The sequence below is a fragment of the Sceloporus occidentalis genome, unplaced genomic scaffold, assembly GCF_023333645.1.
Source record: "Sceloporus occidentalis isolate IW3139 unplaced genomic scaffold, rSceOcc1.0.p SCAF_1, whole genome shotgun sequence".
Lineage (NCBI taxonomy): Eukaryota > Metazoa > Chordata > Lepidosauria > Squamata > Phrynosomatidae > Sceloporus > Sceloporus occidentalis.
This window is the reverse complement of record NW_028316981.1, coordinates 305185963-305201493: the sequence shown is the minus strand read 5'-3', so window position 1 is coordinate 305201493 and position 15531 is coordinate 305185963. Positions and strand designations below refer to the sequence as shown.

The window sequence follows — 15531 nt, the reverse complement described above, 5'->3', positions numbered from 1 at the left end:
CCTCTTCATGTTTATTAGGAAACACTGAGTGAGGAATCTTGCAAGCTGGCCACTTTTCATTCAGCAGGGCACTCCTTTTTCTGGAAAGGCTATGAGATCATGAGCCCAGTGTGGTCTTTCAAGGAGGGTTGCCTCTCCAGAATACAAGGCTGATATATTCCGAGGGGAAAAAACACAAATTAGGATTAAAATAATTCCAAGTAACTCTTCCCAGTTTAGCTGAAATTCTGTTTTATTGCTGGAATTTGTTGTATCCAGGACTGCTTATTTTAGTGATGAGGCTATTTGTTGTCACACCCAGCTGAGTTTTCAAAATTTTTCCTAAAGGTCAGAAATAGTGGAAACACATTCATTTCAAAATGTTATGTTTAGAAATAAAACTTTTAAATTCAGGGCGTACCTGGCATCTGTGAATAAATGAAATGCACCTCATTGTGCAAGTAGAATAGAAGCACTTCCAGAGCATCTGTGAAGTTTTCTGTTGTTACTGGAGAATAATAATAATAATAATAATAATAAATATTTATTTATATCCCGCCTCTTCTGCTTTGAGGATCAAGGCGGGTAACAACAAAGTTCATACAATACACAATAATAAAAACAACAAGCCCCACAAGACCCCGGCCCAACCCTCCCTCCCAACTATAAAATTAAACAGTAAAACATGGTTAAAAAGCACATAACAATACATCAAAAATTAAAAACAAAAACAAACCGCAAATAAGAAAAATAATAAAAGGAGGCTCAGGACATTATCACTCGGGGAAGGCCTGCCGAAAGAGAAAGGTTTTTGTCGCCTTTTTAAAAGCCTCGAGTGAGGATAATTGGCGAATCTCTTCCGGCAAGTCATTCCAGGTTTTTGGAGGGGTGACAGAGAAGGACCTCCGGGAGGTCACTGTCAGTCTGGTTTTTCTAGATTTTAAAAGGTTTGTAAAATAGGTGTAATATGGTCAAACTTGGATTTTCCGGCGACCAGTCTGGCTGCCATGTTTTGTATCAATTGAAGCTTCCGGACGTGGCATAAAGGTTGCCCCATGTAGAGCGTATTGCAGAAGTCAAGATGAGAGATTACTAGAGCATGTATGACCGTTTCTAGGTCCTGCTGCTCCAGGTAGTGGCGCAAATGGCGTATCAGCCGAAGGTGATAACAGGCACTCCTGGCTGTCGCATCAATCTGAGAAAACAGCTGAAGTGACAAATCCAGGAGCACACCCAAGCTGCGGACACGGTCTTTCAGGGGGAGTGTGACCCCATCTAGAACTGGCAAACTTATCTCCATACCCGGATTGGGGTTACCTATAGCGAGTACCTCCGTTTTATTTGGATTCAGCTTAAGTCTATTTTCCCTCATCCAATCCATTACCGACTTCAGGCAGTCATTCAAGGGGAAGATGCCCTCCTTGGTCACAGAAACAGTCCGAGACATAGAGAAATAAATTTGGGTGTCATCAGCGTACTGATAACACCCCGCCCCATTTCTCTGGATGATCTCACCCAGCGGCTTCATGTAAATGTTAAACAGCATGGGGGACAGAATGGCGCCCTGAGGGACACCAGATGTCAGCTCTCTCATAGAGGAGCAGCTGTCCCCCAGCATCACCATCTGGCATCTGCCCGAGAGGTAGGAACGTAGCCACTTCAAAGCAGAGCCAGCGATTCCCAACTCTCTCAGGCGTTCCAGAAGGATACCATGGTCTATGGTATCAAAGGCTGCTGAGATGTCCAAGAGCACCAACAGGACCACATTTCCCCTGTCAATGCACAGACGGAGATCATCGACCAAGGCGACCAGGGCAGTCTCCACTCCGTATCCTGACCTGAAGCCAGTTTTAAATGGATCGAGATAATCGGTGCCATCCAAGACTGCTTGGAGCTGGTTTGCAACCACCCTCTCAATCACCTTACCCAAAAAGGGAAGAAGAGATACTGGCTGGTAATTGTTTTTGTCCAGGGGATCAAGGGAAGGTTTCTTTAGAATGGGTTTCTCCACTGCTAATTTCAGACTCGATGGAAAACAACCTTCCCCGAGGGAGGCATTTATTATGGATTGTAGTAACTTCAAAGTTGCCTCACCTCCCTGGATGGCCAGCCACAATGGACAGGGATCGAGAGGGCAGGTGGTCTTTTTTACCTTTCCCACTTCCCCTGTCTTCATCCTGTTACTTGCACCTGTTGTTCCCTGCCAGGAAAGGACTTTGCAGAGTCAAGCTGTTAACATTGCCAGAGGATATGGTCAGTCTCTCACTAGAAATTAGTACATGCTTGGTGGAATTCATATAAACTGTCTGTTGACAGGGCTCGTATGTACACTTGTTTGAAACTGCAGACAGGCAGCTGAAGTGTTACTCCCTCATTTTTCTAGTGGGTACACTATGGTGACATGGACAATTTCATAAGTGATGAGAGCTGCTGCTTGCCTCTCTTCTGACTTCATGGTTAAATGGCATACTGATCGTTGGTTTTCCATTCCCTCACCATTTTTTAAAAAAAACATTTTTTTGCAGTTTTCATCTTCTTTAACATGACATCATAGCTTGACAAGGGGAACACTCGGTATAACGTTTGTGTACATTTTGCCTACTCAGGGGGGAAAATAAATATTTTTCTCAGTTTCCCTGTTAAAGCTTTTCCTTACCCAAAGTATGAACATCATAGGTGTGTGTGGAACACACTGGGTGATAGCTGGACGGCTCCCCATGGGCACTGTTTCGGTCTGCATGGGTGCTGTTCCACCCTGCACAATTTTATCTAATCTCTTTTTTTGATAAAATTACCAGCTTGGTAGATGAAGGGAATGCTGTGGATATAATATATCTTGATTTCAGTAAGGCCTTTGACAAGGATCCCCATGACGTTCTTGCAAACAAGCTTGTAAAATGCGGGCTACACAAGTTAACTGTTACATGAATTTGGTAATTGGTTGACCGGCCAAACCCAAAGGCTGCTCAGCAATGGCTCCTTTTCATCCTGGAGAGAAGTGACCAGTGGGGTCCCACAGGGTTCTGTCCTGGGCCCAGTGCTATTCAACATCTTTATCAGTGACTTAGATGACAGAATTGGGGGCATACTTATCAAATTTGCAGATGACACCAAATTTGGAGGAGTAGCAAATACCGCAAAGGACAGGAACAAAATTCAAAATGGCCTGAATAGACTAGAAAGCTGGGCCAAATCTAACAAAATGAAATACATCACAGAGAAGTGTAAGGTACTGTACTTAGGGCGGAAAAATCAAATGCACAGATATAGGATAGGGGACACCTGGCTGAATGAGACTACATGTGAAAGGGATCTGGGAGTCCAAGTAGACCATAGGTTGAACGTGAGTCAGCAGTGCGATGCGGCAGCTAAAAAGTCCAATGCATTATAGGTTGCATCAATAAAAGTATAGTGTCTAGATCAAGGAAAGTAATAGTGCCACTGTATTCTGCTTTGGTCAAGCCCCACCTGGAATACTGTATCCAGTTCTGGGCACCAGAATTCAGAAAGGATGTTGAGAAAGTGGAGTGTGTCCAAAGAAGGATGACTAAAATGGTGAAGGTCTGGGAAACCATGCCCTAAGAGGAATAACCTACGGAGCTGGGGATGTTTAGCCTAGAGAAGAGAAGTTTAAGAAGTGATAGGATAGCCCTGTTTAAATATTTGAAGGGATGTCATATTGAGGAGGGAACAAGCTTGTTTTCTGCTGCTCCAGAGAACAGGACCCAGAACAATGGATGCAAGCTACAGGAAAAGAGATTCCAGCTCAACATTAGGAGGAACTTCCTGACAGTAAGGGCTGTTCGACAGTGGAACACACTCCCTCGGAGTGTAGTGGAGTCTCCTTCCTTGGAGGTCTTTAAACAGAGTCTGAATGGCCATCTGTCGGGGATGCTTTGATTGTGATTTCCTGCATGGCAGGGGTTGGACTGGATGGCTCTTTTGGTGTCTCCAACTTTACGATTCTATGATTCTATGCAGCAGTACATCATCTTTTTGTTGGCTTCTATGTTTTTATGTCAAAACAGTTCAGAGGCAGATCATTTTGTGTGTTGTTGACACCAGTTTTTATTGTCTTTGGATAGATCTGCAGACATCCAACCTTATTAGAAATATCCTAAAGAATTTGTAAAAAAATTTGTTGACTTTTAAACATCTAAATAGGTATCACAACTTGCAGATGTTGATCATATCACTTCAGAGCATTATCAGTGATGTAGACAAGGAAGCTGACATGAAACACACTCCTCTAAGTGAAACTGTTGATTTGTTTTCCTGTTGAGTTAAATTCAAATTTGATGTTTTATACTGTTGTAAAAGGCTTTACAGATATTATATAATCCCCCTGCTGTATCTTGCGGGATAGAATGGAGGGTTTCTCTGTATTGGAACAGGTAAGTGATGGGCCTACACAGTTCCTGAGGATCTGAAGCTGCCCTGGGTTTGCCTTAAAAACCCTTCACTGTAGCTTTTTGCACAGCTCTGTCTGAATACAGTTTTATGACCAGATCTAGGAAAAAGAAAGATTTGCATTTTGAGTTGCAGCTGAAACTAATGAAGTGCAGCTTGGAAGTACCATAAAAATAAAAATCCTGTTTTCCCCTAAGAACTGTGTTTCTAAGAGCATTTAATTACCTAATTCACCTATCACTTGGTTCCCCCCATTTTGTTGAGTCCATTGTAGTACTCTTGTCTTTCTTTCCCCTAGGTTGCATATAGGTAAAGGTGTTCAGCTAGAATGTAAAGGGGAAGGTGACGTATGGGTTCGGTGCCTCAGCGATCATGCAGTCTTTGTTCAGAGTTACTACTTAGATCGAGAGGCAGGACGTGCACCAGGCGATGCAGTTCACAAAATTTATCCAAGTGCATACATAAAGGTTTGTGTGAACTATTAATAAACTAGCTATGCATGCATGTAACCCCCTCCCATATGTATAGTAATTGTAGCAATTTTATAAGCTTAGGCAAAGTATTAAATGAATGTTTACCAAAAATATGTACGTGAGTCTATCTGCTTTCATTCTAGAAGTTTTTCCTGGTATCTTTATACATTAGTTGAAAAAATTAGATTATCTTCAGTGTAGTAACTAGTAGTGGAAAGAGTTTTTCTTTTTCTAGCACAGATTTACATAAAGAATTGGAGCATTTACTAGCGTAGGTAGATGGAAGATATCATATTGGAATATTTGCTCTTTGCAAAACGAAGCATTCTTTGCCACTTGAAAAATCTTAACTAGTCTTAACCTGAAAGTTCAAACTGAATACTTTTTACAATTTGTTAGGCATTCATTGGAGTGAAAATTTTTTACAAGTTCCTCCCAAAGAAATTGCATTCTTTATCAGGATTATTGCCGTCATACACCCTAAATTTACTCTCGGACTGTCCATCCACTGGCAAAGACACTTGGATCCCCTTTAGCAATTTTCCTTCATTCTCCTGGTTCTGTTACTGTGTTCTCCAAGCACTTGCTGCTAGTTTTCTGTGTCTTCTGTGTTTAATCCATGTCTCTTCTCCAGTTGAGATTACATGATGCATCGTGGCTGAGGGACATTTGGCTCAATTCTTCCAATTCAGCAATATCAGTGGGATCATAGGTTATAGTTTGACAGACTTGACCCTTTCCTTTTATATATAGACCTATAACAAATAAGACTTGCTGAATTAAATATGGCCCCCTTTTTGGAGATTGTACTAAATGTTGCTAGTATAACACTATGTTAGTAAAAGTTTCCAAAAGCATTTTCAAGTGCCTATTTGTACATAACCTACTTTAAGGTTGTAGTTGAAGATAGATTCATTTCAGTCCCATGAAGCATGTGAATCTTATTATTGTGAATGTGTAAAACTGCATTGTAAATGAATTTTTTTAAAAAAAAATCTTGTAGATAATAGTGAGGTTCATCATGTTTCCCCAACAGGATTGGATGATGTGGTCCTGTGTATTGGGAGTAGCACCCACATCCTGTTTATATTGGTTTAAAGCCATTTGTCAGAATCTCCCATACACATAGTTTTATTTGGGCACTGAACAAGCTGTAAGTCTTTTCACAGAAGCCACTGTTATTACTTTAGCCATGCCCTTCTGTTACTTGGGGCAAAGTTGTATATACTTCTTGGCTAAAAACATTAGACTTTTTTTGGTCAGAGTGAATAATGGAAAATAAATCGCCATATCTCTCCTTTTCTCAATGCTGTAAATAGCTTGGCATATAAATTCAGGGCCAATGTCTGTGTGTATGGGCCACATAGCTATGATGTTATAGCTACACTCCATCTCCCAATCTGACCACCTAATTCTTGTTGTTGTGTACTTTCACATCATTTCTGATTTACGGCAACCTTAAGGCAAGTCTATCATAGGGTTTTCTTGGGAAGATTGGTTTAGAGGGTTTTTTGCCATTGCCCCTCTCTGAGAGAATATGATTTGCTTAGAGTCACTCAGTGGGTTTCCATGGCTGACTGGAGATTTGAATACAGGTCTTCAGAGTCATGGTCCAACATGTAAACTGCTACACCATGCTGGCTCTTTGATCTCCTAAAAGCCACTTTAAAAGCTAGCCAGATCTCCTGAATGAAGGAGTTCTCTGGTGCTGGTGAGCAGGGTGCTGAAGGATGACATGTCTAGCACCCTCCTACGAGTGAGCAGCAGTGCAGCAAGCAGAAGGAGGAACTCTTGTGTCCTGTTACAACTCATTCCATCGTGGTTCACTGATGGAAGGGGGCTGGACACATCAGCACCCTGGTTACCAGTGCTGCAGAACTCCTTCACTTGGTACAGCTGCCAGGCTTGTATCATCATCATCATCATCATCATCATCATCATCATCATCATCATCATCATCTTATATCCCACCTTTCTCCCAACTTAGGAACTCAAGGAGGAAAACATTAAAATTTATATTGTACAACATTTAAAAACCTAGCCCTTATCAGTTTGCAAAGGCCTACTGGCAGAAGAATGTCTTTTTTTGCTGCTGGAAGGATAGCAGGGATGGAGCCATCCTGGCCTCACTAGGGAGGGAGTTCCAAAGCTTGGGAGCAGCCATTGAGAAGGCCCTCCTTGTTCCCACCAAACATGTGTGAGAGAGTGATGGGACAGAGAGAAGGGTGTCTCCCAATCATCTCAATATTCTGGGGGGCTCGTACAGGGAGATATGGTCCTTCAGATAACCTGGACCCAAGCTGAATAGGGCTTTATAGGTCAAAACCAGCACGGTTGAATTGAGTTTTCAGGGGGAGTGTGACTTCATCTAACAAGGGTAGATTTTAGAAACATTTACAGTTGTAATGGTGTCACGATCACGAATATGAAACAGTTACAAGGTCATACATCTAGCTTACTGTGTCATAACTGCCTAATAGGATGACACTCCCCATTTATAAAGTATTTGTAATCCTTGCATAGTGTAGTGCTTTAAGTGTTGGACTTCAACTGGAGACCAGGTTTTATTCCCTGCTCAGCCATGAAACCTATTGGGTGAACTTGGCCAAGTCATACACTTTCAGCCTCAGGGGAAGGCAATGGCAAACTTCTTCTGAACAAATCTTGCCAAGAAAACCCCATGACAGGTTTGTTTTAGGGTCACCATAAGTTGGAAACAACTTGAAGGCACACAACAACAGCAACAACGCTTTCTTAAAGATGACGGAAGAGATACAACAAAGTGCATGTCATACTCTTCCCTGCCTTATACAATATATTAGATTATCGCACTATACTCTTAAAACATTGCTAATCCACTTTAACTACTCTGACTGACTATTGCATTTGGGGTTTGTAGTTCAGTGAAGCCTAAGAGCTCTCTGGCTGAGAATTCTAAATGCCCCTTCCTAAACTACAACTCCCAGAATGCAACAGGAGGCAGCCAGAGCAGTTAAAGTGAATTAGCAACATTTTAAGAGTGCAGTATGATAACCTCCTTAGTATTAGAACTTGTTCAAATGCAGAATTGGAATTTTCAGTATGGCGGTACTACAGCAGCAGGTACATACAGTGAATGGTATGAAAACACATGGTACCGTATTTTCTAGCGTATAAGACGACTGGGCGTATAAGACGACCCCCAACTTTTCCAGTTAAAATACAGAGTTTGGGATATACTTGCCGTATAAGACTACTCCTATTCCGACGTGCACCAAATAAAAATTTAAAAAACATCAGATTTGATTTCAATATGGTAATTTTAATTCAAATGCTTATGACATGCAGGTACTTAGCAGGAAAACTTGTTGTATACAAAGCCTGCTTGGATTGGTCAGTTCTCCCTACCTGCCCAGCCCTCCCTGTCTCCAAGACTATCAGAGCGGTAGCACAAACATAGCTCTTTTTTCCATACCCCAGGTGTCTCGGACACCTGCAACTTGCTCCGCCCTTCATTCACATCTTCCCGGTAAGGCACCCCCTCACCTCGTCATCAGGATCGCGTTAAGTCACTTCTTTCCACAAATCCTGATGAGTGGATTTTCTTCTACGTACTTGTACAGCCCCATCCTTGCTGCTTTCATACAGTCGCCACATATGGCGGGGATGTGGCCGTGGCCGTTTTTGAGGGCCCCCCCCCCCACCATATGCGGTGACCGCAGATTCTCAAGTTCAGCTCAGAGGTTTCAGCACCCGCCCTATAAGACAACACCCGGCGTATAAGACGACCCCTGACTTTTGAGAACATTTTCCTGGGTTAAAAAGTAGTCTTATATGCCAGAAAATACAGTAATTGTTTAAATGAGACATTATAGTGACAGTATATTTTATTTGCATATACACACATGTCCTATATAATCATATGCATGTTTACTCAGAATAAAGTCCTGTTAATTTAGTTACCCCTAGCCTAGTTTGCATAGAAGATCCTATTCCAGGAGAAGGCAGGGTATAAATTCACTCACTCACTCAATAAAAATATAAGTAGGACAACCACTTGCATTACACACACCTTCACAGCTGCTCACAAGTATAGGTAAACAAATAGTATTTCTTGGCTTCATATAGAGTAGAGACAGCAAACATTTCCTGCTCATTGCACTTACAATCACTGTATGGCTTTTAAATGGGCACTGCTTGATTGAGTTCTCACTCAGAATATGCTCGGCCTTCTTATATTTTATGGTTTGTACAGTCAACAACATCTTACATCATACAGATATGGTTTCATTTGTTCTAATCTTAATGGATTTTGATTTGCATATTAAAATCTACAATAATTATTGTTTTGTTTTAAGGTGTTTGATTTGCGTCAGTGTCACCGTCAGATGCAACAGCAGGCTGCCACAGCACAGGCTGCAGCTGCTGCTCAGGCTGCTGCAGTTGCAGGAAACATCCCCGGGCCTGGATCTGTAGGGGGAATTGCGCCAGCTATCAGTAAGTGGCACAGAGCACCTGTGTACTGCCTGGTTCCAACTCCTTTTTAAAAAATAAATTCCCTTTTGGCAGTGACATGATAATAAACAATGCAGTGTGCCATGTCTGCTCAGCTCAAACAACATGCCAAACCAAGACTTGTGCTAACTTAAGAGCTGATTTGAACTTAGATACTGAGAGACATGAAAGGCCAAGACAGTGTGAGGTTTCTTTCATCCCTGCCCCCAAGAATTTTCCTACCTTACAAAATAAGACTGAAAATAAAATGAAATTTTATGCAAATAAAAAGGTTATAGAATGTTCTCCTTCAGCATGATAAAGAACATGATATCCATAGAGAGGATAATCAGACAAATCTTCATTTTCTAGGAATCAATGCAAATGATAAAAAATAAAAATCAAAAGTAGCAAAAGCACTTTTTGTGGTAGGTCAGAAAATAAATGGATGTAGCAGAATAACTGTTAACCGAAACTTGATCTTTTCTTTTCTGTAGCTGTTTTGTAGAAGTAAGTCATTCAGAGAAGACCAGTGAAAGAACTTGTGATCCCTGTGAGAATATTCCAGGGGCAATAGTAGAGTAGGTTAGATCTCCCCCTCTGGGAAGGGGACAAAGACTTTGGATCTCTGACCTTGGGAAAGAGACCCAACTTTAGACTCCCCATTTCAAGTGCCTGTGGAGAAAAGGACCTTGACACGAAATCAACTTTATAAAAACATGCCATGTTGAAAAGGGGCAAAACAAACACAATGATGAAAACGAGAGAAGATGCAGGGCTCATTTCACACAGCATACCAAATCAATGGGGTGTGCTCATGGGGAATTTTATATCAGCTACAGAGCTAGTATAAATAATTTCCCTCTCTTGCTTGCAAATTAAAAGAAGAAGAAGCAAATTTATCCTGTTGTCTCTACCAGCTCAAGCCAGCAGGAATAAGGCATGTCAGCTAGTTCAATGCATAGTGACTTCCTTGGTGTTACAGTGTGGAGTGTATCTTCTGTTCTCAACATTTTAACTTTTTTGCTAGAATCTCATAAAATGCATAAAGAGATAGTTTCTTTGGGGTTCTGCCCCTTGTAGCTCCATAAATAACATTAGTTAACATTATGATAAAATGTCAGTTGATTTGTTTGTAAAAATCTGATTTTGTTGATGAAAGAGACCTAGAAGCCACTCCAAGATGATTTGTCAACTGCCAGTTGAGCAGTATATAAATCTCTTCAGTGAATGAATGAATTAAAAAAATCATTCCGTTAATAAATTTGTACCCATTGTCTGTATAACCTACCATATACTTTTCATTTATATTTAGCAGACACAGTAATGTAATGAGCACATCAAGTTATATAAGTTGTACATATTATATTTATGTTGCTAAAATAACTAATTTTAGAATTGTAAAGGGTGCCAAGAAACCTGCAGATATTACATACTCCCTCTCCTGCTTTTTGGTGGGACAAAGGAGGAGATATTTTCCCCTTAGTTTCAGAATTTCTAGAAATCTTACATCTCTAAGCACACCATGATTTAATAGTTGCTTATCTGCTGTTGTTTTTTGCTCAGCATTATTATCTCTGGGTGTAATGTTGGAATCAAAGCAAGAGTTCACAACTGTTGTCTCTTCAGATACTGCAGAAACCATGGTGTACAAACCCAGTTGTCAGATGATGACTAAACAAGGGGTGAAACAGATGGGCAGAAAAAGTGGCTTGAAGCTGCCTTTTCCAAAGCCGCATGAAAACCCACTAACCGCACCGCCTACTCCCAACACGACTAGAATGCACATGTCTTGACCACACAGTGCGGTTTCAGGCTGTGGTGCTGGGTACCTTTTTTAAACTGTTCCCCTCACTATCCCTGCACACCTTTTCAGGAGTGAACTGCCAATGACTGCCAGGGATCTAGGAGTCTGAGTAGACCACAAGTTCAATATGAGTCAACAGTGCGATGCGGCAGCTAAAAAGGCCAATGCAATTTTGGATTGCATCAATAAAAGTATAGTGTCTAGGTCAAGGGAAGTAATAGTGCCACTCTATTCTGCTTTGGTCAGGCCCCACCTGGAATACTGTGTCCCATTCTGGGCACCACAATTCAAAAAGGATGTTGAGAAATGAGCATGTCCAAATGGTGAAGGGCCTGGAAACCATGTCCTATGAGGAACAACTTAGGGAAGTGGGGATGTTTAGCCTGGCGAAGAGAAGCTTAAGAGGTGATAGGATAGCCCTGTTTAAACATTTGAAGGAATGTCATATTGAGGAGGGAGCAAGCTTGTTTTCTGCTGCTCCAGAGAACAGGACCTGGAACAATGGATGCAAGTTCCAGGAAAAGAGATTCCACCTCAACATTAGGAGGAACTTCCTGACAGTAAGGGCTGTTCGACAGTGGAACACACTCCCTTGGAGTGTGGTGGAGTCTCTTTCCTTAGAGGTCTTTAAACAGGCTGGATGGCCATCTGTCGGGGATGCTTTGATTGAGATTTCTTGCATGGCAGGGGGTTGGACTGGATGGCCCTTGTGGTCTCTTCCAACTCTATGATTCTATGATATCATTGGATGGCTGTCCCTGTGAATCTGCACACATTCGCGTGTGCAGCGCTTCACTGAGACGAGCATCGGAGCAGAGGTGTGCCCATGTAGATGCTGACAAGGTACAATCGTGCCCTCTTTCACACACCCCCTTTCACCTCATGCCCCCTTTGTGGCTATCTGTTTTGTGTATGTTGTGCTCATCTCCATGAGAGGTAACACAGTTACACTTATGAGCATGGCCACCCTCACCACTTGGTTATGGCAGCTCTGTTCCTTTTAAATGCGCTTTCATTTAAATTAGTGTTAGGGTTTGGAAAGAGTGACCCTTTAGAGCAGCCCCAGCATTGGTTCATTTATATGTACTTGTGAAGGTGTACACTTTCTGGGAAGAAGTGGAAAAATCAAGCTCTTTTTTAGTCTGGCTTTTCTCCCTGTAGTGCGGCTTGGGTGTACTTTCCAGCCATTTTCAAGGCATGTGTTGTCTAAATACCCTGCCTGAAAGCTGACTGGAAACCATCTTGTTTTGACCATCTATTTCTTGCCTAATTTGTGAATTCAAGGACCAAGCTGAGTCCTAGTCGGCCATGATTTTTTGTGCTATTTGGACTAAGACATTACATCTCATTTTTATGGGAGTTTGTTTTGCCCCCTTTCAATATGACAGGCTCTTGTAAAATTGGCAGGAGTTCTGGGTGTGAAAGCATTTACAAAATTCTTTCCCCATTGGAATTGAGAGGGTGCAGCAATACTTCAGAAATTCTTTGAATACTACTAAGCAGGAAATCAGACGTTGCAATTCCACTGAAGCAGCTGTTACTTCCTGCTGTGTTTATGTGAATTAAATTTTCTGACCAAAAAAAAAATCAGCTTTAAAATAGCTCTACGGGGCAGAAGCAGGGGTTAGTAAGCATCATTAGGACCTCTTGTCAAACTCTGAGGAGAGATCTGAAGAATGGTGCGCTAGGAATTTTTGTTGAAATATTCCCTGAATGTGAGACTTGTGTATACATCAGGCTATGCAAATTATAGCTGGAAGAGGACTTGTACAGGCCTCCAAATGTTGCTAACTACAGCTCTCAGCATCCTGTGTTGTTGGCTGTACTAGGTAGGGCTAGTTGCTGTCCCAAGAACATCTGGAGCACAATGCCCTGACCTCAAGGCTTACCACGAGACAGTAGGTACCATTACACATTTGTTACACAGCTCTCCCACAGCCAGGAAAACAGGGAATGATAAGGATGCACACGGCTGATTTGGCAAAGACATTTAAAAATATTTGCAGTAATCTAGAAGTGTTAATGGCAAGCACTGAAGGTAGACCACACAAGCTGTTCAATGCTGGTTTGATGCCAGGAAATGAGTTTCTGAAATGTACAGCTAAAAACAGTACATAATGCTGTTCTCTCTTGTTTTTAGGCTTGTCAGCAGCTGCTGGAATTGGTGTAGATGACCTTCGCCGCTTGTGCATCCTGAGGATGAGTTTTGTCAAAGGCTGGGGACCTGATTACCCAAGGCAGAGCATTAAAGAGACACCATGTTGGATTGAGATTCACCTGCATCGTGCTCTCCAGCTCCTAGATGAAGTACTCCATACCATGCCTATTGCAGACCCCCAGCCGCTAGACTGAGACCCCTTGCTGCTCTTAGCTCTTCTAGAGTGAGGATGGTGGATTGTAAAATACCATTTTGTTTATTACTGGAAGATATATTTTACTTCCATTCTGCTTAATCTCTTAACCAGGTTTTAAAGAGAAAATGTCTTTGCCACCTTGCTCTCAGCAGAAAGAATCTGAACTTATAGTAAGTTTGAACAAAGACCTCCCACCTTCAGACTTTGCTTTTGAGGTTGTGGGAGGCTGGCATCAACCAGCCAGCTTTTTAATGTGGTCTTGGTGTGATTGCTGCTAGGCCTACCTGTTCTTTGGGAATTTCACTTGGCTCAATGGAGCCCCCTCCAAATTCTCACTGTGGCATGATTACTGCCACCTTAAATAATCCTATGCATTTCAGGGAGCCTAGAAATGGGGCTCTACTTATGCAGTTCTTCAGGCTGTCCTTGAATCCACCCCAAATGAGCAAAATCATGTTGATTATTCTAAAGGGAGGATTTTAATGCTTTGCTTTACTATGGCACTGGAGCATCTCTCATAGGGAGACTCTTGTATGTAAAATATTTATGTACACATGTTCTTTTAAAATACACTAAAAGTGGATGGGCTTCAAAGCTGGTACTAAATTCAAGTGGAACATTAAATATTCAACAAGAAGAATTGCCAGCCAAATTATATAACCAGTGTCTAATGAGAGGAACATATTTTCATCACTATTCCCATCTGATTTTTAACTACAGTAAAGAGCCTGTTAAAATGTGTGCAGTTGAGAGAGCATGAATGTGTGTTTTATTGAACTTGGAGTGCCATCTTCAAACTTCATAATCATGTTTATGGTTGCATCACTGAGAACCCAGTTTTTTATCGTTTGAAATTTCTACTCAGGGCAAGATGGCAAACTTGTTTTTATACCTCTTGGTTATTTTAAGCTCTTTATCCCATCAACAATCTTATCTATTTGCATTGACTTTGTATAGAGAATTTCAAGTAGAAGTTGGAAATGTATTGGCTGTATGACAGATGCAATATTATGCTTTCTCTAGTTAATAAAATATTGGAAAAATTCTCAAAACTGTGAGATACTTAAATGCTTGTTTTATTGAGTATTTTTCTACACTTTGAATCTATCTAGTCTTGTCAGTCAAGTTACCTTCAGGGCTTGGAAAAGCTACTTTTGAGGGCTATAAATCCCATAATCACCCAGTGACTATTGGCTGGTGGGTTCTGGGAGCTGTAGTAAAATCAGTTTTCAAGCTTCACTTTGCTCCTGAAAACAGTGCAGTAAACAAGGGGTTTTTCTCATAGATTCTGTGTATTAGTGATGTTCTCAGTCTTTATTTTTTGTGGTGCCAAAATATAAACATGGCAGCTAAAGTCAATGCCTGCAACCTATATGTGTACAGGACAGGGAGGCTGGACAATAAGCTTCACACAGCACCTGGTACCCTAGCCTTCTGCCTGTATTTACGTCTTCTTTTTTTCCTTATCCAGTTGACTTGGGGAACTCAAATTATTCAAAAGCTTTTTACCAACTAAACAAGTGCCTGATTAAGCAGACAACATATTTTTTAAATATCATTTTTGTTTTTGTTTTTGTAAGTGTAAATGGAAGCCACCACCTACATTACTTAAATTGTAAGTGGTGGCTTCCATTTCCATTAGTAAAGGCATTCCTCACTTTTTACACAGGAAGGAATTCCTTTTCAAGAAGGTCTCTGCTGTGACCAAGTCTCTTCAGATCTTCACCTTTTCCTGTGCAAATACATGCATTAAATAGAACACTTAGGCCTGTTACAGACAGCCAAAATAAAGCTGCTTTGAGTCACAGTGGAGGTATGGTTTTTCAATGATGCATGCGTCCTATGAGTCCAGATGCCACACTAAAGCCACGCTCCAGTCCTTAGGGCCTTAGGGCTGGAGCGTGGCTTTGGTGCGACTTCTGGACTCTTAGGACGCATGCATCATTGAAACACCATACCTCCACTGTGACTCGAAGCAGCTTTATTTTGGCTGTCTGTAACAGGCCATAGTTAAAAACCAATCTAGGTAATTGAT

The 15531-nt window shown here is 41.4% G+C and overlaps 1 protein-coding gene across 4 annotated transcripts in view; it reads left to right on the top strand.

The window, feature by feature from the left end:
* Positions 1-14548, top strand: part of SMAD4 (SMAD family member 4) — a 57188-nt gene extending 42640 nt beyond the window's left edge. For all 4 annotated transcript variants that reach the window (XM_089497399.1, XM_089497397.1, XM_089497400.1 and 1 more), the window contains 3 exons: positions 4688-4856; positions 9200-9338; positions 13283-14548. In XM_089497399.1, the coding sequence (XP_089353525.1) occupies positions 4688-4856; positions 9200-9338; positions 13283-13494 (520 nt within the window). In that variant the 3' untranslated portion in view covers positions 13495-14548. The remainder of the gene's footprint in view (positions 1-4687; positions 4857-9199; positions 9339-13282) is intronic.
* Positions 14549-15531: the final 983 nt, after the last annotated feature.